The sequence below is a fragment of the Apodemus sylvaticus genome, chromosome 4 (assembly GCF_947179515.1).
Source record: "Apodemus sylvaticus chromosome 4, mApoSyl1.1, whole genome shotgun sequence".
NCBI lineage: Eukaryota > Metazoa > Chordata > Mammalia > Rodentia > Muridae > Apodemus > Apodemus sylvaticus.
In genome coordinates this window covers 31,059,473-31,076,692 of record NC_067475.1, presented here as the reverse complement: position 1 = coordinate 31,076,692, position 17,220 = coordinate 31,059,473, and the positions used below count along the sequence as shown (strand labels likewise).

Sequence of the window (17,220 nt, the reverse complement as noted above, 5' to 3'; positions counted from 1 at the left end):
AATGTGGTAGCTTACACTTTCTCATCTAAGCATTTGGAGGCAGAGGCAGGGGCAGCTCTGTGAATTTGAGGCCAGCCTCTTATACACGGCGAGTTCCAGGTCAAGTAAACAAACACACTGGATCTAATTTCAGAGTTGGTGCTTTGGGGGATTTTGTTGTGTGGACCTTAGGGGCATGTTCATATTTATATGTTTGTATGATTGCTAGCAACTTTCAGAATACATGATTGGAGTGCTAGGCTTCGTTGTAGAGGCTGGTATTCCCAGCTTATCAGAAGGGCGAGGCAGTAGGATCACATGTTTAAGAATAGCCTAGGAAAGGTAGGGAGATCCGGTCTCAGAATAAAGAGCAGAAGGGCTGGGCTTATAGTTCAATGACAGTTTCTTAGCACACATAAAGCCTTGGCGCAGTGTTTAGTATGGCCAATGTGTGCATTCATACATATGCATGTACATACATACAGATATGCATCATGGTAATGCTCCTCCTGAGTGCTGGGATTAAAGGCACGCACCATCGGCTGATGTTTGTGTATAATATAGACATGTGAGTTTTGTCGATAGCCTCTTAGTGTACCTTTTTAGTACAAGTTACAATTCATAGTCAGCAAGCAAAACCAGTAATTCATATAAAGTATAATCAGCTTTAATTTGTGTCTTATCAATTTTAGCTGCACTGACAGCGCATACTGAAAGTCGACACTGGCTTAGACACATCCATTCTGAGCATTATGTACACCCCCCCCTCCTGTGTTTCTTCATGGGCTTCATGCTTAGGAATAATGTGGACCCTGACCTAACGTCGTCATTTAGTGTGACCCATTTTGCCACAGAAGGGACGGGAAAGGAAGAAGAAATCTTGTGGAAAATTAAGACAGCACTCTCTTGTTTCTGAAAGACATAGAAGCCCACACTGTTATCCCAGCACTCGGAAGCGGGGACAGGAGGCCCAGGGGTTCAGGGTCATGCTGCTACATAGATAATCGGGGACCAGCCTGTGTTACATGAAATCCCTGTCTCAAAAAATTGAAAATCAATAAGTAGTAAATAGTTTTACTCTTGGTACAAAATTGTGTTCCTAACCACATGGGCTTGTTTTTTAACCTTAAAGATGACTATGTATGCACATATACATACATGTATACATGGACATAGATGTATATGTGCAGAATTGCACCATCGCAAAATGAAGCTCCAAGGAGATAGCATAGAGTCTTTTAAAAGAAGAATATTAAAGAGGATGTTATCAATTACGATAAGCTGTATTACCTCAAAAGGTGATGGAAATCTCAGTACACGGAGCACGCTCTTGGGCTGACACATATCATCCCTATGGTCCCTCTGCATGGTCACTGCTTTAATCATACACAGGACCCTTGACCCCATCTGTGTGCAGTTGATTAATGTGCTGCTAAGGCCCCTGATAACTTTGATGTTTGACTGAATCTGTGTAGTACCGCTTTAAGTTTCTCTTTTAATCATTTAAAAGCTAAATAATTACATCAGTTCTCATAAGATTTTCCAGAGATGAATTCTATGTCAGTTGCATGAGTAGCTCATTTCCTTGGAATTTTTTTTTTTTTTGAGTTACCAAATCTTAATAAGTTAACTTGGGAAGCTTTAAAAATGCCTTAGTTTTAAATTTTTTTCTGTATTTGTGTTCAAATATAATTAAGCTGATGGGAATATGTTGGAAAGTGATTAAAATTTTGTGAGAAGGCGATTGTCTTTGATGTGGCGAGAAAACAGTTATTAATTATGCACATATGAGCTTGTTCATGTTTGATTAATGGATGTTACTCAATGCCAGCTTTTATGTAATTAATGATTTTGTAGATTTTGGTTTGATTGAATGGTAGTGTAAGACAAGGCTTAGAGAGGGAAATATCCTGAAGATTTCATGCAAGATAATTATCAATAGGAATTATGATAAAAGTCATCTGTTTACGTTTAGGAAGTCAAGAAAACTGTGTTAGCTTTAGAAGTGACTCAGAGACATCGAGTTGTAGGATGTCAGTTCCATTACAGATATTACCAGCTGTTAGGGCATCGGTTTTTTTGGTCTTATTTTCTTTTTTTCTCTTTTAAAGGGTAAATACTTATATTCTGGTCAACAAGTGCAAAATTATTTTTTTTAAGATTTATTTATTTATTATGTGTAAGTACAATGTAGCTGTCTTCAGACACACCAGAAGAGTGCATCAGATCTCATTACAGATGGTTGTGAGCCACCACGTAAGTTGCTGGGATTTGAACTCAGGACCTTTAGAAGAGCAGCCAGTGCTCTTAACCACTGAGCCATCTCACCAGCCTGCAAAATTATTTAGATTATGGAAATAGCACACTCTGTAGAAGGAGCGTGCATGAGTAAAAAGTGCCCACATCACTGATTAAGTGAAGGGATTGAAGGGCAAGTATTCCTGGGCTGGCATCATTGCATCTTAACAGATTTTGTTGGTGTTTGTAATGATGGAGTGTACTTTACCTGATGGCCTGCTAGAGCGGGAACTCTCAGCCGTTGGACTTGCCTTTCTTACTATCTAGAAGACGACCTCTTACCATCTAGAAGCTTCAGTTTCTATCTAGAAGATGCCCCCTTACCATCTAGAAGCTCTCCCTTGCTATCTAGAAGACGCCCCCTTACCATCTAGATGAAAAACAGTTTGGTTTTGGAAACGATGGCCGTACCCATCCTTCAAGGTGTCTTTCGATGTCTTTGAGTACTATCAGTGGCAAGCCCACCTAGTACGATGGTTCTGAGCTATGACTCTTAAACCTGTATGTCAGTGTTCCTCTGTTGCTAACGATCAGTTTTATATGGCTAAAATAATAATTTTTGTACAAAACAACATGTGTAGCTGGTTAGATCAGAAAACCAGGTTCTCCGTCCTCTAGCCAGGCCAGGCTCTTCTGTGCCTTCTGTTTCTGAAGTCTCCTCCCCTGGTAATCCTTTCCAGCAGAATTCATTTCCTTGAAGAATTAATTTTATGGTTAATTGGTCAGCAGTTTGCATTGTATCACCACCATTCCCTTTGTGGCATTCTTATAGTATACTGCAGCATACAGTGATAGTGACATCATGGGCCCAAGGTCAACAGGACCATCTGTAAATTCTGCCAGTCACACTAGTGTGAAGTTCTGCTTCCGTTCTTGATATAAATTACAATGCTCCGAATAAACTTTACTCTCATAACATATCCAGTTCTAAATGTAGTTAGTTACTCATGTTTCCCAGTTGTGATGTCCACTGTAGAGCATTAATGTGACAGAGTCACCTGGGAGCATGCCTATGGCAATGGTTTTCACTAACTGAGGTGGCAAGACCTGGATGCGTTGTGGGTGGCGCCATTCCCTGTTTGGGAACCAGAGCTGTGTAAGAGAATGTGAGCTGAGAAGCAGCAAGCATTTATTCCTAGTTCCTAACCGTCTTAGTGGGGGTTTCTATTTCAATGACAAAAACCATGACCAGAAAGCAAGTTGGGGAGGAAAGGGTGTGTTTGCTCTCCATTCCCACATCACTGTTCATCTTTGAAGGAAGTCAGGACAGAAACCCAGGGCAGGAACCTGGAGGCAGGAGCTGATGCAGAGGCCATGGAGGAGTGCTTCTGACTGGCTTGCTCACCATGTCTTGCTCAGCCTGCTTTCTTATTAGCACCCAGAGCCACCAGCCCAGGGGTGGCACCCCTCACAGTGGGTTGCGCTGCCCCGCCCCCAACAATCACTATTTGACAGATGTTCTACAGGCTTGATGTTATGGGGGCATTTTCTTATTTGAGTGTCCCTCATCTCAGATGGCTTTAGATTCTGTCAAGGTGACATTAACTCTTCAGCACACTGACTGCGCGTGGATGCAGTGTGACTTCTTGCTTCAAGCTCTTGCTACGTCGTCTCCCTGTCCCTGACAGACTGTACCTTGAATTATGAGCCCAAATGAGCCCTTCCCCCCTTAGGTTGCTTTGGTCAGGGTCTTGTCTGACAGTAACAGAAAAAGAAACCAAGGCACCGTTGCATAGAGCATTGTGGTCTCCTTTGGTTCACCCTGCCCTTCACCTTCACGTTGTGTCCTGATGATTGAGGTATTGCTTGAACACTCACCTTTCCCTGCCCCACTGCACAGTCCTTGCCACGCACAAGCCCTTCTGTGAGGATACTGAGAGCTGACTTTCATGCACGAAGTACCTTGTGTTTACTGGTGGTGCTATTTTTCCTGTTAAGCTGGGTTGTAGCCTTGTGAGTTTATCTGTTACCAGGATCTCACACTCCCCCTCACCCCCACACCCACTCCCGCTCCCGAGGCTCCGTAGTCTTTGTGGTCTCTGTACGAGGAATTCAGAAGGGACAGACACACAGAGCATACAGAGTGGAGCACCGGTGGACTGAAGGCACAATGCGCAAAGCACTCTCAGTGGCGAGAGGGCCGTGCCCAGAGGTGATTGTGTTGACCTACAAGCTTAGAGAGGTTTCCTGCAATTTGCTAGCATTTCTTGAACAGATGGCTTTCTTGGGAGCATTTTCCTCTTCAGGTAATTGACAAGACCCATTTAGATTAACTCTTAAGGGAGAGGATACCAGTGTGTCTATTATTTTTTTAAATAGCTTCCTACTAGACAGTAATGTTATAATCTTCTTGGTAGTTTAAAACAAATATGTCTCTTCACAGAGGTAGATGTGGCTAAGATCCTATTCTATTGATTAAAAATCATGTGACAGAGTAGATTAAAAGTTTAAAAAGAACTCCCCCCCCCCCCAAATAAAAATATAGCCAGGGCCCACCTACTAGCAGCTCATGGAAGCTAAGGACCTAGGGTGGAGATAAGGTTTGGCTTGGGGTTAGGCCCTGAGTACTTGGGAAGGCCTGCACTTCCTAGCAGTTTGGATTTGACTGCCTGACAGGAGTTCTATTAAAGATCGTATGAGCTCAGGTGCTGGCTGAACTGTATGTAGCTCAGTAACATAGCACTTGGCTGGCAAGACTAGCACCTTGCCTGCAGTACACAGCACTGTAAAAATAATAAATAAATACGTAAATAAAGCCAATTAAAAGAGTGAGGCTGTAGATGGAAAGCATATGCTAATAAATTTAGATTCAAGTGGGGCGTAGTGGTGCAGGCCTTTGATCCTAGCACTCAGGAGGCAGAGGCATGTGGACATATTTGAGTTGGAGACTAGTCTGGACTACAGTTCCAAGACAGCCAGGGCTACATTGTGAGACCTTGTCTCAACCCTATCCCTCCCCCCCCCAAATAAATTAGATTCAAAATAATGAAACTTAAAAGAAATCCATGTGTACCTGTGTGACTGACTCGCTGTGGGTGTGAGTGCAGGTGCACGCATTTACTGGTGCAGATGGAGACGTCACAGGACAGCCCGGGCATCACACAGCCCTTGCCTTTCAGCCTTGTTTGAGACAGGGTCTGTTTGTCGTTCTGCTTGGCTTCCAGGGAGCCTCCTGTCTGCTTCCCATCTTAGCGCAGGCGCACTGGAGCTGCAGATGTGGTCCACCAGAGCTGGCATTATGTGGGACCTAGGAGTTCAAAACGAGGGCCTCCCACGTGCGTGGCCAGCGCTTTACTCACGGAGCCGCCTTCCCAGCCCCCAGATTAAACTTTACATGTATTTCATCTAGTCTTTGATTAGAAAATAATAGGAAAAAATAATAAATAAAATCATCGTATGTGATGCTGTCCAGTGTGGTTTAGGCTCTGAAAGAAAGCCATAAATGTTTATCTGGTTTTTAAGAGATCATTTTAAATCACAGTCTTACGAATTTTAGTGTTTTGATGTGTTTATAAATGACCTGCTTTCAAGTTGGATGAAACATTAATTAGAATAAAAATAATTAGATCCACTTACAAGTCACCACCATTGATTTTATTTCTGTCAAGGGAGAAAGTCTCTTTTGCTCTTCTGAATTGCTGATCATCTAATTTGCATCCTGAAAATGTGAGCCTTCAAAAGCTTTACGTGGAGGCCCTGCTCTTATCTGAATGGCTAGCTCTTCCTTGTAGCTCTGCAGGCTGCAGATGTGGACTGAAGGACAGCAGATGGCTGTGAAGATTTACAGCCGTCAGCAAGCGGCCAGAAGTCAGTGCCTTGCAGCCCTTCAAGCTGCTGGCCACATGTGGTTGGTGTGGTAATGGTCCCAGGGAGCTAGCTCACTCGCCCTCCCTGGCGTCCCAACCTTCCCCTTTGTTTTTAGGAGCTAGCATTTTTGTCTGTCTGCTGTAGATTATAAAGAATCTGTAATCCAGTGGCTTTGAAAGGGAGGAAAAAGGCAAACATACTTGGAGTTTCTTCTCTCCAGGTTGCCGTGGAGGATTAGCTTACTGGTGTTATGAAATGACTCAAATTAAACTCCTCTGTAGTGAAAGGGAAGGGCCTTTTCTGTTTCTGGAAGACTCCTGATTACTCATAGGTAAAGTTTAGAGCTAACTTTAGATCATCCTAGAAATTTCCCAGATTCTATTGTATAGAATTATTTCTATAAAACCACCCTATTATGACACTCTGATTTAATTATAGACAGTGACTCTTGGGGTCAAGTCCCCGAACCTGGCATAATAAAAAGCAAAATCCTTACGTAACAGAGATAGGCACACTGAGCTGGGGCTGGAGCAGTGTGCTGCCGTAGCCAGGGTGGAGAGCCACCACTGTGTAGAAGCAGAAACTCCCATCTCACGAGATGAAGAGATGCCTGCGGCATGCAGGGCAGATAGCGTGAAGTGGATTCAGGAAGAGGTGCCCAGGCACCTTGGCTTAGAAATGCAGGTTCAGAAGGAATGCAGGCAAGTCTGGATTTTGGACAGTTTAGCATTCTGGAAGGAGGAAAGGGCTATAATTGGCCTGACTTTTCGGGCAGAGTCTTCCAGGAGCAGCCTGCTCACTTATCTATAACCACCAAGAACCAGCAGTTCTTGTGTCTGACTTGGGCTCTCATTCCTGGAAGTAAAACTTCAATTTTACATGAGCAGGAGCTCTGTTTCCCCAGGGAAGCTTCTTGAGGTGCTGCACCTCTATAGGTAGCGCTCTCAGGGACTGGAGACAGAGCTTTGCTGCCTGATTCTCAGCTGGACTACAGTTTTCCCTCAGGTCATGGTGAGCTGGCTCAGGCCTCTTTGGTGTTCTCTGGCCTGAAGGTGATGCAACTGATTGCGCTGACAGATTCTGTCCCACACTGGTGCTTGTGGCCCTCAGAAGGCAGGGTGGCTCCTCTGAGGGCGGGGTCTGTCATTTTCCAGCTCTCAGTCCCCACCCTGCCTGTCTTGGGTGCTTCACAGCTGACCGTCCTCTTTGGCAAAGCCTGGTCCCAGAGCTCCCGCCACACTCTCTTCTCCCGCTCCTGTGTTCCTGGCCTTGGTCCCTTCCTTTCTTTCCAGTTTCCTGACATCTCTTTTCTTCCGCCGGGATACTTCTTAAGTATCCCACTCTCCTTTGGCACAGATCATGCCTTTACCCCGCGTGGGTCGTTCTGTGATTTGCCTCTTTCCTTCGTCATCACGGATCATCTCTTGTCCTGACGAACTTGTAAGTTCTGATTTGCAGTTGTGGGTGTGGTGGTTGCTTTGCCCTGGGTCCCCATGGCTCTGTAACTTGTCCTTGTCTCTGCCTGCCATTCTGGTTTCCTCTCCATCCTCTGGCAAGTGCTTTTCCTTAGTGCCAAGTCTTCCTACTTTTGAAATCTTATTTTTCTCAAATTCACTTTTCATTTTAGCATTAGAAGTATACAAATTATGTTGCCAATACTTTTCAATTTACATAAGAAAGGGGAGATAAATGTTCTATATATCAGCCACAGTAGCCAACCTATTTAGAGGCCAATATATCTAAGGTTAAGTGGCCATGTGTATGTGTGTTTGGCCTACATGTATGTCTGTACACCACATGTCTGTTGCACACAGAGGCCAGAAGAGGGTGTTAGATTCCCTGGAGCTGGTGATTCACACTTAATGATTGTGAGCCTGTTTCTGAGTACTGGGAATTGAATCTGGGTTCTTAACCACTGAGTCATCTCTCTAGCCCCCAGGTTCACTCTTCTTATAAGATATTGAACACAAAGTACTGGGAGATGAACCCCACATTTAAGCTACTAGATGTTTGTTTTTTTGTTTGTTTGTTTGAGGCAGCATTTGGCTAATGTTTCTGTTTCACAGGAAGCATTTCCTCATTTTCTGTATTCATTTAAAAAGTCCTCCCACATTGCTTAAAGAGTCAGAACACTTATGTTTACATTCTTTATGGTCCAGACCCAAACCTAGACATGCTACAGAGGGAGTGGACCGCTCAGGGTCACTGCGTGGAGTTGGGTTGTCTCAGTGATCTAACAGCAGGTAGAAGTAGACCTATGACTGAGGGTCAGGTGGTCTGAGGAAAAAGACAGTTGTGGTAAGGAGATATGTAGCCCTGCCAGGTGACGTTGGGGCTTGGAGGCTAATGGTGAGAACGCTGGCCAAGACCCTGTGTCCCCATGAGCAGTCTGGATGTTAAGCACACACACCAGAACAGTAGAAACCGCATGTACAGTGGATCACCAAGGTTTGTCTTTCTTGTGTGGAGACTATTTCCGGTCAAGGGACAACTTAGAACTCTGCGTGTAGGAAAGACCAAATGGCTGAGGCTAGGAAGAGAGCCTGCCGGGTGCCCCACAGAGGAGGCAGGCAAGGTCTGAAGGAAATCAGGTCTGAAGGGGTTATGAAGAAATCATTGTAAAGGGTCCTGAATGTAAGTAATCCAGATTCAGATTAAAAGGAAATGGGGAAGTAGCTCAAATAAACCCAAGCATTTATAAATCTTAGGGCAACAGGAGTTCTGTGTTGATCTAGCCAGATTTCTGTGTATGCACACTACTTTTCCATGGCTATATATTTACCCAGGGTTTACTAAGCCCCTCCAGTGGAAAGATAATATAGAATTTGATCTCTAATCAAACATTTACTATCTGTGTCCTGTGTCCCTGGCACTGTCCTGGGAGCCTCTTTCTGGCTCTTGTCTGTCATGAAGGGATGGGTAGGGCTGTGGTGTGGTGGGCAATGGCTCTTGTGACCACTGTGGGGACAGAATGCACTAGCAGTGCCCTAGTGAATAGCTTCTCAGGGAAGATATTCTGGTGATTGAGGATTCCAGTTAATTTAAGGTTACAGTACTTGAAATGATTTGAAATAACTTTAGAAATCTTAACAATAAGTTTTACTCACTAGGAAAAAACTATCAGTAATTATTTATTATGTATCTGTATCTTTGAACAGGTCTCCTTTTGTAGCCCTGGCTCGCCTTGAACTTGTAGCAATCCTCCAGCCTCAGCCTCCAGAGTATAGGATGAATGAGCAGATACTTTTTGTCTCCTGGACAGATTATTCATTTTGTCACTGGAAGCATTCTTACTACTGATAAATGTGTATGATATTTGATTGTGGTTGTATTGATGACAGTTGAAAATCACGTAGGAGGCAGAGTGATCACAGCAGAAAGACCTGCAATATCACTTCACAGAAAATTTGAGTCTGAAGCCTCCTTTCTTTCTCCAAATTTTGACAGAATTCTAGTATCCGTCTGAATTCGGGCCACTGCAACAAATTCCCCTAGTCTGAGTGCTTTAATGGCAGTGTTCTTCGTGGATGCTGAAGTGGGAAGTCCAGGATCAACGTGCAGAAGACTGGGTCTGAGGGCCAGGAGCTGTTTGCAGGCAGCCAATCAGCTGGGGGAGCCTGAGTGTCTGTTTAGAAATGGGCGGATCCAGTCATGGGATCTAGCTCTCATGACCTTATCTACCTCCTGTCATCTCCCGAAAGACCCTTTCCCTACCCGCAGCCTCATTGGGAATCAGGCCTTCAGTGGGAACTTGGGGGACACAAACCTTCAGTCTACAGAAATGCTGTTCATAATGCGTACTATCCTGATGACGTCACTTATAACTGTTAATTACATCTTAAATATTTTATTCCACACCTATGGTAATATTCTAATCAGGGCAGGTACTAGATTAACCAGCAGGCGGTAATGGAAGAGACCTGGAACTCTTTCTGGGTCTAATCAGCTTTCTAAGTTGCTTCCGTGTTTGAAGGAAGCAGGTGAATTGTAAGTAAGAAGCATGCACTGTAAATTAGATGCTCTGTGCTTATGGCCTAAAGACTTTCATGTGTTTTCGTATGTTTAAAAGACGCATGCCTGTTTTCCCTTTGGTACCTCATCTAAGGGACAGTGTTGGTTGTTACTGTGTGTATTGCACCGTGTCCCAAAGTCATTTAGACTTTCAGATTAAAGATTTCTAAAATGTTACATCTGCACTAGGCAGATTTGACCTTGTGTTTCGCAAGGATAGATAGTAAATGAATCCAGGACTGGGGAGATGGCTCAGTGGTTACAAGCACTGGCTGCTCTTCCAGAGGGCCTGATGTTTTCCATCAGCCATACCAGCCACCTGTAACTCCAGTCCTGGGGCATGCAGCCTCTGCAGGCACTGTGTGTGTGTGTGTGTGTGTGTGTGGTGCATGCAGACATACTCAGATACTCACACATATACATTTAATACACAAATCTTAAAAGAAATGCTAAGCATTTCCTGGGGACTAGGGTGAGCAAGACAGGGAGATAGGGCGTGACCAGGAAAAGGGCAACCAGAGGTCCCCAGAGGGTTTGGGACTGCCCTGTGACCTTGCAGTGGCAATTCCCTGAACCTGAGTAGGTGATTATCTCGATCTGAATAGTCACTCAGAGAAAAGAAGAGAGGACAGCCAGGGAGGCCCGAGGGTCATGGCTGCTCCTTTCTGTCCATTACCTCTCTTCTGTCATTACCTCTCCTCGTCAGTACACTGTGTGAGGAGGGGTGAGGTACGGAGGACACAGAATCTTGCTGTGTTATTGTTTATAATTTTTGTAAAACACTAATCGATCTCAATAATAATTTGTTTTTGTTTGTTTGTTTGTCCTAGCTCTAAAGCTGAAGAATTGTGTGGTGGTTTAGCTCAGTGACACATTAGATATAAGAGTGATACTTTTTCTCACTGGTCTAGTCACCTGACATAAACCGGAGGGACAAATTCTTACATTTTACTGTAACTTTGTGAAATAGTGAAGTGATTGGCCTTTTTCTCTTTCAGCCATGAAGACTTCGAGTTTATTTCAGGAACAAGGATGCGCAAGCTAGCACGAGAAGGCCAGAAACCTCCAGAGGGCTTCATGGCCCCCAAGGCCTGGACTGTGCTGGTGGAGTACTACAAGTCCTTAGAGAAAGCCTGAGCGGCTGAGCCGGGCACTCCACCAGCACGCATGGCTGAGGACCAGAGGGGACCACGCAGTCACCGACAGCCCTTCTCCGAGCTGTCTCTCTGGACACGCGGCCTGAAATCAGGCCGTTTCCCTCCGCGTGCATCGGTTTCCGTCTGCCTTGGAGTTCTGTTTCGAACTAGTGTCACACCACGCTGGCTCTAATGTATCTTTTCCACTTATTGTTAATATTCTTATAATACGATTTTAAAAATCTTGCCTTTTTATATTGTATTTATGCTTCTGTCTTACGATTTTCCAAACTGATTTATTAGTTATAACCAGTAATACACACATCATCCAGCTTTTCATTCTTTAAGAAAGGGGAAAAAAATCACTAAACAGTAAAGTTGGCTAGACCTTGTTTGGGGAATTTTACAAATTTTAAAAACTATCTGTAGCAATTAGGGTTTTTATTTTACATTAAAAATGTAAACTGCTCCCTCTCTCCCTCGCAACCCTACATGTTGAGATATTCTTGCAATCTGTGTTATGTACTGAATGAATGCCTTGATTCAATAAAATTAATTTTTGGCTTACTTATGTTTTGTGTGCATATACCCCCTTGCTGTGAAAAAAATTCAATGTGAAATTTCCTGGCAGAGGTGGATTATGAAAGCATCTTTAATTTCCAGGGTCTGGTACCCAGCTCCTAATGCCTTGATGTCTGCTGAAGTTCAGTGTATCAGGAACCTATGCTCCGTAATGTAATTACAAGTGAGAAAATTAAAAAAGGATTCTCTGTCCTTCTGAAATCTCAGTTCTGCCACATACCCTTCAATGTTCTAAACACCGAGACTGGGATGATCATGGAACTCGTGGCTTTGAAAGCTGTAGCCACTGTGTAGGTCATAGCTGCTTGAAGCCAAGAGGACTGGCTCCTGCTTTACCTGGTCCATCCCCACGTGCAGACTGTGCTTTGTTTGCTTTGATCATTCAGGTTGTGGTTGTGAGGCAGACTAGGAGGATATCAAAACTGCTGGGAGCATGAAAAGAGGAGCTCCCCGCCCCCACCCCAGAGTCTGACTGAAGCCTCTTGCCAGGAAGAGAAGCAAGAATCCCAACACACGGAACTGCTGGAGTCCCATCACTTCTCCCTTCAAACCTACAGTTTTCTAGGAATTTCACCAGGAAACTAGTTTATAGGGAAAGGACTTGTACCAGAACCCTTGCACAAACCTACTGGCTTCTGGTCTTACCTCATAAGATTATAACACTGTCAAAGACATCTTCAGAGCCACCCTTTAATTTCACTTATCAAAGAAAAAATGGAGGGGGGTTCAGTAGGCTTTTGAGGTGTATTTCGAGAGCTACCAAAATGGCCCCTCTGGTTTGCGCTAAGCTATTAACAGGGGCTGTCCCTTGCACAGCCTGTATTTACACTTTGATACATCCTGAACTCCCTAAGAGAAGTGCACACCCATGCATCCATCTCTGCCACTTTGTGTGTCTATGACAGAAAGAGGTTTCAAAGGAAAACAGCATAAACATAATGTTCACATCCAGACATGGTGCCACGGGCCTGGGTGTGTGCTCCAGACATTTAGGAGGCCAAGGCAGGTTTGCAAGAGTAACAAATGAACCTAAAATCAAAGCAAGATCTTGCCTCAAAGAATGTCAGACACAGGCTTGGAAGTATTCAGAGAATCCAGAGAAGCATCTATGTTACCTGCTGAGTCACTGGGGCAATGTTGATCTCATAGCCCCATGCACATGTAATGAAGGGCCAGAAAAACTTCTTCCTCCATGGGAAGGTTGGTAGAGCTGCCAAACTTCCAAACAATGCTGCCAACCCCCCTTTTAAAAGTTAAAATTTAGAAAAAAAGTTTTTAAAATGTCATCCATAAAACAACATTGGTCCTTGGGTGTTGTACACACTTATAATCCTAGACCTTAGGTCTCGGAAGCAGGAAAACTGAATTTAAGGCCAACCTGGACTACATAGCAAGTTCCAGTTTGGGGTTGCCCAGAGACCATGTCTCCAGCAAAAACAAAACAAAACAAAAAAACAACAAAAAGAAAACTGAGGTGGAGGAAGAAGAGGAAGAAGAGGCAGAGGCAGAAGAAGGAAGAGGAGGAGGAAGTCTCAGCAAATCGTTGATCTTAGTAGTTAGGGATGACAGGGTTACAGCCTGCTATAGGATGCCATGATGGGCTATGTGCAAATTCTAGAAGCAAAGAGTTTTACATGTAAACGGGCAAGATGATGTAAATTGTTTTGAAATAACTGTTTCTGGCGATGGACACAGTCCAAAGTCAAAGGGCAGTTTCTCGGCAAACATCTTTGTAGAAGTAGTTTTGTGCCAAGTTGTGGTTTGGCAGACTCTCTTCATGAGCATTTTTGATATCAGGCAAATATGTGTGAGGACCACCCTCGCAATTCCTCTTCATAGTTCATCAGGTCCATTTTCTTTGGGCTTAGTAAATCAGTCTAGTTTGACTCTGATAGTTTTCATAGTCCCCTTTCCATTTGTGACCAAAATTCTTACAGAATTAAGTCGATACGGCAGAAACAATACTAACAGATGAATCAACATCCAAAGAGTCACCTTGTAATTTATTAGGTAGCTGTCCTGGGCCTCTGCCCACTAGAAGGATGTGTGGTAAAACCATGACTCCAGACCGCATTCCCTTGGGCTTAGCCACCTACTTGTGTGTTTTAGCAAAACACAGAAGAAATAAAAGCAACCAATAACTTCCACCAGCTCACAGACTGGCATGTGTTTCTAAAGCTGATAAATGTGGAAATTTTATTCTTTCCCTTCCTAGTTTATAAAAAGAGACCAACCCGATCTTTAAAACTTCCAGCTCTTCTGGGGAATGACTCCTGCCAAGTGGTTTCAGAAATCTAAGTGCCTTTTAATCTATTCATCAACTGGAGACGGGAATGGAAAAATATTTTTTTTAAAGGAAGAAGGAAAAGAAAGTGTGATGGTCTTGGCAGAAGCGAAAGCGTCTTAAATCTGTCCGTTCTTCTATGGTGATAATCAAGACCACATATTTGAGCTTCATTTCCATCCAAGAGGGGGGGCAATCATACCTATCTCTTGGAAGTCAGCCTTCAGATACTTCATCAGGAAAAATCTGGAGGTTGTGTTTCTGCGGATGGCCTATTTTTATGAGCACATATGTATCCAGGAATGGTTGGCTCACAAGGTAAGGAGGTATTTGCCCGCTGGGCCTCTTACATGTACAGCGTCTTTCTTAGCCTCCAGATCTCTTTGCTCGTGTTGCTGCTTGATGCCATTTCTGATTCTACATGGTCTTGTTCACGGTCTTGCAAAGACCACCCTGCCCACCCAACTCTTAGTTATTTCCCTGGACTGAAGTGAAATCTAGCTTCCCTAAAACTATATATTTCTAGACTGTAGTTCTCTTAGCTTCCCGTCCTGTCTTCCCAGATTGCCAAGGAAAATGGCAGCAGGGCTTAGCACTCTGCATTGATAAGCAATTGGGAGTCAGAATGTGGGCTTATAGATCATAGCTGGGATACTGAGGGCTGGAGACCAGACTGGGCCAGAGTGAAGTCTTGGCATTGGCCTCTCTGAGTTGGCTCCCCATCCTTTTAATGCCTGTCAAGGAAAGGGAGTCAGAGCACTTGTTTTTCAAGAATGTTTGTCTCTTTCACATAAGAGAAGTCCTTGGAAGGCTTCCTTCTGCATCTGTTGGTTGCCATGTATCTCTGCTCAAAATGTGTGTAGGACAGTGTTGTCTGTTGGGGTGGCATATTCTTGTTCTGAACTCTGGTAGCATTGATTGATGTAGGCTGATGTGGCCCAATACAACTGCCGTCCCTTTGAAAGTCAAGTAAACAGTTTAAAGTGGGAGCTGGAGAGAGCCCGGACCATTAGACTGACTGACAGACACATTGAAATTGAGCAACAGTGTTTAAAACCAAGCAGTCAGGAAACTAGATTATGGAATATAACTTCAGTACAGTAAAGAAAAACCAAAATGGGCCAGCGAGAATAGTTCTGTAGAGCGTGGTTCTCAACAGTCCTAGTGCTGTTCCCCTTTTATATAGTTCCTCACGCTGTGGCAACCTCTATCCCTAAAATTATTTCATTGCTACTTCAGAAGTATAATTCTGCTACTGTTATGAATCGTAATGTAAATATCTGATATGTGACCCCTGTGGAAAAGTCTTTCAAATTGCAAAGAGGTTGCGACCCACAGTTCAGAACTCCTGCTCTAGAGCCAAGTTACTGAAGTGACCTAGCCTGTTCCCTGGTTTTGCAGATGAACACTGCCACACTTCTTTGTATACACAGTGTCTCTAACAGCAGAGTTGAGTAGTTCAGATACAGGCCTCATGTCCTCATCAGCTGGGACTTCTCTTCTGGCCCAAGAATTACATCTATAGCGCAGGATCCCCACATCAGACCCCCTCTCTCCAACCCGTAAAATAGTCAGACTTGGAGAATGGAGGGACACACATGGCTATTAGTTTGCAGATATCACCTTTCTGTTTCTCTCTCTAGCTCACTGAGGAGCTGTGGAATGGAGGGGGGTGGCAAAGGAGAAGAGATGAGAACCTTCCTACAGGTTTGCCACCGCAAAGTCACGCACAGGTGTCCCCTGCTCTGTCATTGGGCACAATGGCAGTGCAGCTGTCCAACAGGTCAGTTAAGGATAGGACAGACAGGAGGTGCTGCCACTTGGGTCCATGGGAGCTTTTTGCTCACTTGATCAGAGCTTTTAAAGCATTGTGCTGCTACAGCGATTCCTGCAATCGGAACAAAAAGGACTTAGCTACGTACTTATAAGGACATAGCTTTTTTTTTTTTTTTTTTTTTTTTTTTTTTTTTTTGTCAAACAAAAAGTTGCTTTAATGAAACCACAAACTTAGTAATGGGATGAAGGAACAATGTCTTTTTTTTAAATTTGATATATTCTTTTTTTTAATTTATTGCTTTTTTTAATTCAATATATTTTTTATTTACATTTCAAATGATTTCCCCTTTTCTGGCCCCCCACTCCTCGAAAGTCACATAAGCCCCCTTCCCTCCCCCTGTTCTCCCACCCACCCCTTTCCACTTCCCTGTTCTGGTTTTCCCTATACTGCTACACTGAGTCTTTCCAGAACCAGGGGCCACTCCTCCATTCTTCTTGTACCTCATTTGATGTGTGGATTATGTTTTGGGTATTCCAGTTTTCCAGGCTAATATCCACTTATTAGTGAGTGCATACCATGATTGATCTTTTGAGACTGGGTTACCTCACTTAGTATGATGTTCTCCAGCTCCATCCATTTGCCTAAGAATTTCATGAATTCATTGTTTCTAATGGCTGAATAGTACTCCATTGTGTATATATACCACATTTTTTGCATCCATTCTTCTGTTGAGGGATACATGGGTTCTTCCCAGCTTCTGGCTATTATAAATAGGGCTGCTATGAACATAATGGAGCATATATCCTTATTACATGGTGGGGAATCCTCTGGGTATATGCCCAGGAGTGGTATAGCAGGATCTTCTGGAAGTGAGGTGCCTAGTTTTCGGAGGAACTGCCAGACTGATTTCCAGAGTGGTTGTACCAATTTGCAACCCCACCAGCAGTGGAGGAGTGTTCCTCTTTCTCCACATCCTCGCCAACACCTGCTGTCTCCTGAGTTTTTAGTCTTAGCCATTCTGACTGGTGTAAGGTGAAATCTCAGGGTTGTTTTGATTTGCATTTCCCTAATGACTAATGAAGTTGAGCATTTTTAAGATGTTTCTTCGCCATCCGAAGTTCTTCAGGTGAGAATTCTTTGTTTAACTCTGTACCCCATTTTTTAATAGGGTTATTTGGTTTTCTGGGGTCTAACTTCTTAAGTTCTTTGTATATATTGGATATTAGCCCTCTATCTGATGTAGGGTTGGTGAAGATCTTTTCCCAATTTGTTGGTTGCCGATTTGTCCTTTTGATGGTATCCTTTGTTTTACAGAAACTTTGTAATTTTATGAGGTCCCATTTGTC

At 43.7% G+C, this 17,220-nt stretch overlaps 1 protein-coding gene across 2 annotated transcripts in view; it reads left to right on the top strand.

Annotated features, from left to right (window-relative positions):
- Papss1 (3'-phosphoadenosine 5'-phosphosulfate synthase 1) overlaps positions 1-11,798 on the top strand; it is a 74,065-nt gene extending 62,267 nt beyond the window's left edge. For both annotated transcript variants that reach the window (XM_052179229.1, XM_052179230.1), the window contains one exon: positions 11,094-11,798. In XM_052179229.1, the coding sequence (XP_052035189.1) occupies positions 11,094-11,232 (139 nt within the window). In that variant the 3' untranslated portion in view covers positions 11,233-11,798. The remainder of the gene's footprint in view (positions 1-11,093) is intronic.
- Positions 11,799-17,220: the final 5,422 nt, after the last annotated feature.